The following is a 4,410-nucleotide window of genomic DNA, read 5'->3' as shown; positions in this document are numbered from 1 at the left end:
TCTTTTGATCGACAAAGTTCCTCCTCGTACTCTGCTATCGTTCTTTCAACCAGCCCAAATATCTCTTCAGCAGCCGCAGTTAGTCGCTGCTTCACCAACGATCTCAGCATTTGGACTTTAGACATGTTCACACTTTAAAAACACAACAAAGACACTCTGCTAACACTTGGTTCTGCTGGACGCCATCTTGTCCAAAGAGGATAAAGTTAGCCACAGGAAAGAACACAGCTTCCGGGGCATATATGTTTCTGAGCTTCAAAATAAAAGTCCAGAAGTTTTACCGAAATTACAGGTTTTCTCAGAAAAACACACAAGAGTTCTTTAATAAGTTGTTTTATACTCCAGTAAACACTGTGAATTACCCAAATTCAATTTGTTTGGGAGATTATTCTTTTGTCGCACTATAAAGATAGTTGATATGAATAACTATTGTGACACATAAATAAGAACCAGGATAAAAAAAATAAATAAAAAAAGAGGCAAAACAACACCCAACTCTAAATATTGTTTCCTAACAGCAGCAGAAGAGTGACATTCTTACTCTCATGTTTTTATTTCATATGCTCCAGAGTTTCATCACTGCTGAAAGTTTCATCTGAACCAGCAGTTTTATTGCAGCTGCTGTCGACGACACACTTATGACCTTTGACATGTGACTGCCTGGTGAATCTTTTGTTTAAGACTTTTCCCACATGCTGAGCCTCTGAAGGGTTTCTCCTCTGTGTGGACTCTCACAGAGACTCTTTCTTATCCTTGTCTTGTGTAGGCCTACAAAGAGCTTAAATGTGGCCTACTCAGAATCCAGCAAAGCAGATAATCACAGAACAGCTTCGAGAGACAACTACTGACTGAAAACAGGTCTTTTATGACCTGAAACAGCCTTGCAGTAAACTCAACTGTTCCTTGGGACAAAGTCACATTTCTATATTGCCAGAAAAATGTGGGGATAACTGCTCTCTGAGAAAATTTTATCGAATGGACAGTGAAAAAGACTGAAAGTTTGTTGTGCATTTATGGCTGGAGCACACTGAATGCCGGCCCTTCCCACTCTCAGAGTAATTGAGTTAATAGTCCTTCAGATTATCAGACATTAACTTCACACACATTGCTTTGCTGGTGCTTTGCTACTTAATTCTAGCGAAATTATCCCGACCATGCTTAGCAAAACAGAGGAAGCACACAATGCCTTTCTAAATCCAGCAACCTTATTATGCTCCTAATGAAGAAGTAAAGCTGTCCTGCATTTAGTCAACTTTCATTTAAATCATACAAATTATTTAAAGCGCACGTTACCTTGTACTTGCAGGTGGGGTACTCCTGCAAAAGCCTTACATCCTTACACACAAGACAAATGGAGATTACAGCTATTGGCCACCACCTGAGCCCCGTTCTGCCATTAACAATAGTTTATATTAAGTCCTATCAGTGGCGATTAATCGGACAAACAGATGAATCGGTCAACCTCTATAAAGTATTCAAACTGCCCTGTCTTGTCTGTCGTTACCTGGAGAGGTTGGAAAAAGATATACGTTTCTTCCCTCATCATCCCTCATCTACACACACTGTGATGCCGTACAGTTGGTTCAATATCAGCAAAGTTTCCCTTTATATTCATTGTCTTGTGTGGCGATCAGCAGTGATGTGGTGGTTCACTTTTACACTGTGATCTGTAGCCTATAGTTTGGCTTTAGCTTCTAACTATCTTTGTCTTTTTAACCTGTTGTTGCTGCTGAGTCAGTTTGACATCCTGGATATATCCTTCAAACACAGACTGTAGACCCCTCTGTCTGCTTCTCTCTGGAATCACTCTTTCATTTCTCCATAAACATAATATTTCTTCAGGGAGTGCAGTTAGTTACAGTGTGGGCTCCATGCTTACTCTGACAGCTTGTCGGACCATCACAAAGGGGTGGGGCTTAGCGAACGGTCAATTTACATAATAAAGATACAACTCAAATACAGTACGTTTGATGAAACATCTGATTTAATACATGATTTGTTGTCTATAGTGGTTAAAGAGCTTCACTCTTCATTCTAACTTAAATAATTGACATCACTCAGGTTCACAAAAACCACAACAGTGACAAACTCAGTTTTCCTTTTAAAGGTATCAAAAAGTGAGCAACTAAATGGTTTCTCTCTGTATGACTCCTCATATGTCTCTTCAGACTCCCATGACAATTTTTTTTACCACACTTAAAATGTAACTGTTTATTGTTAATGTCATGATGTGCTGGAACTATCATTTTTAAGAGAATTAAAACCTGACTGAGGTTCTCTGGTCTCCTTCCACACATCATTAGTGTTTATTATCAGGGTCAAGAGGGTCTCCAGTCTTGTCATCAGTCTCAGGCTGTAAATGTGTATCTGGATCTGAGCTCCTGGCTGGTTCTGGTCCTCCACAGTCCTCTCCATCAGCTTCTGTTTCCATCTGTTCAGCTGAGCTGCTGGCTGGAGGCTCTGCCTCTCTGTTCTCCTCAGTCTGAGTTTGAAGAGGCTGTGAGGACTGACACCCAACACACTGATGAATTCTGAGTTGTGTAAGCCAGGTAAATCTTTGGTGACAAACAGTGCAGCTGAATGGTTTCTCTCCTGTGTGGGTTCTCATGTGATGAGCTAAGTATCCCTTGCGAGGGAATCTTTTGCCGCACTCGGAGCAACTAAATGGTTTCTCCACTGTGTGGATTATCATGTGTTTCTGTAAATTTCCACTCTCTGTAAAAGATTTGCTACAAACTGGGCAACTGAAAGGTTTCTCTCCTGTGTGAGTGCTCATGTGTTTCTTCAGAGGTGTCTTGGTGCCAAATCTTTTCCCACATTCAGAGCAGCTGAATGGTTTCTCTCCTGTGTGGCCTCTCATGTGTATGTGTAAATGTCCACTTTGTGTAAAAGATTTGTTACAAACTGAGCAGCTGAATGGTTTCTCTCCTGTATGAGTGCTCATGTGTCTCTTCAGCTCTTGCTTGCGGCCAAATCTTTTCCCACACTCGGAGCAGCCAAATGGTTTCTTACCAGCAGTAAATCTCCAATCGCTGACAGAGACTTCGTTATTTTTCAGAGAGTTCAAAACTGACTGATATTCAATGGTCTCGTCATCACTGACATCAGTCTCAGGTTCAGGAGAATCTCCAGCCTTTTCGTCAGTATATGGCTGTAAACATGCATCTGGTTCTGGTCCTCCATAGTCCTCTCCATAAGCTTCTGTTTCCACCTGTTCAGTGTGTCTTTGATGAAGCTGTGAGGACTGAGGTTCTTCCTCTTCATCTTCACTCTTCACAGGGACAGGAGAGAATGTGAACTTGGTGATATCATCCTCCTCCAGCCCTTGAAGCTGCTCTCCCTCCTGACTGATCCAGAGTTCCTCCTGTTCCTCTTTAATGTGTGGAGGCTCTGGGTCCTCCTGGTCCACACTGGAGCTCCACTCCTGCTGCTCAGGGGGAACCTCTTCTTTAACCACCAACAGCTGCTGGACGTCTGCAGGAAACAGGAAACACACAGATGTTACTGTCAACGAGCATCTAACAGCTTGACAGTATTTACTCAGATAGAAGTTATTGCAAGTCAAATGTGAAAGGCAAATATTGTCCTTTTTACTCCACTACGTTTGTTCATTTTATCAATAAAACTTATAATCAATCAATAAATTAATGATTATATTATTAAATCAGTAAGGCTTTACTGGTCCCCAGGGGGAAATTCACAAGCTAGCCACCAGTACATGAAGTGAATGATGCAAGTCTATGATTAATAACCCTATTGAATTGGGTTACTTAGCTTTATCATTGTTGTAGGCCTAGAGTCGTGTCTAAATGAACCCCAGTAGTTGTTGCTAGTTTTAAATCTCCCTGGCAAGGCAACCAAGGCTTTCCTTATGATAAATTTGGGAAATAAAGAAGTTATTGTGCAGTTACTACGACTCTATCTGAAGATACAGTTTCTCTCGATGGCATTGCTCTGGCCTGTAGCACTACCACAAAGTAATATTTGACCAAGATTTGTCTTTTCACTCCCATATAAAACAAAGTTCACGGGCTGCGTTTTTTCATTCTGTCTCAAAAAGATGCAGAAAAATTGGTCCACACTTTTGTTACCTCAAGGCTGGATTACTGTAACTCTCTATTATCCGGTAGCTCTAGTAAGTCCTTAAAAACTCTCCAGCTAATTCAGAATGCAGCAGCATGTGTACTAACAGGAACTAAGAAACGAGATCATATTTCTCCTGTTTTAGCTTCTCTGCACTGGCNAAACTCTCCAGCTAATTCAGAATGCAGCAGCATGTGTACTAACAGGAACTAAGAAACGAGATCATATTTCTCCTGTTTTAGCTTCTCTGCACTGGCTCCCTGTAAAATCCAGAATTGAATTTAAAATCCTACTGTTAACTTATAAAGGTCTAAATGGTCAAGCTCC

General features: G+C 41.1%; 1 protein-coding gene and 1 long non-coding RNA gene across 23 annotated transcripts in view; one reads left to right on the top strand and one right to left on the bottom strand.

Moving 5' to 3' along the window:
• LOC126404393 (uncharacterized) overlaps positions 1 to 4,410 on the top strand; it is a 130,757-nt gene that overhangs the window by 67,475 nt on the left and 58,872 nt on the right. The gene's annotated exons all lie outside the window — the stretch shown is intronic.
• Positions 1 to 4,410, bottom strand: part of LOC126404276 (gastrula zinc finger protein XlCGF57.1-like) — a 236,338-nt gene that overhangs the window by 178,013 nt on the left and 53,915 nt on the right. For 2 of the 21 annotated variants that reach the window (XM_050067398.1, XM_050067397.1), the window contains exon 2: positions 1,631 to 3,474. The exons of 17 other annotated variants lie outside the window; for them this stretch is intronic. In XM_050067398.1, the coding sequence (XP_049923355.1) occupies positions 2,300 to 3,474 (1,175 nt within the window). In that variant the 3' untranslated portion in view covers positions 1,631 to 2,299. Of the gene's footprint in view, positions 1 to 1,628; positions 3,475 to 4,410 lie in introns of those variants that run through there. 2 more of the 21 variants (XM_050067400.1, XM_050067399.1) reach the window with 2 other exon arrangements.

The sequence above is a fragment of the Epinephelus moara genome, chromosome 17, assembly GCF_006386435.1.
Source record: "Epinephelus moara isolate mb chromosome 17, YSFRI_EMoa_1.0, whole genome shotgun sequence".
In the NCBI taxonomy this organism is placed as follows: Eukaryota; Metazoa; Chordata; class Actinopteri; order Perciformes; family Serranidae; genus Epinephelus; species Epinephelus moara.
This window is presented reverse-complemented; position numbering and strand designations above follow the sequence as displayed.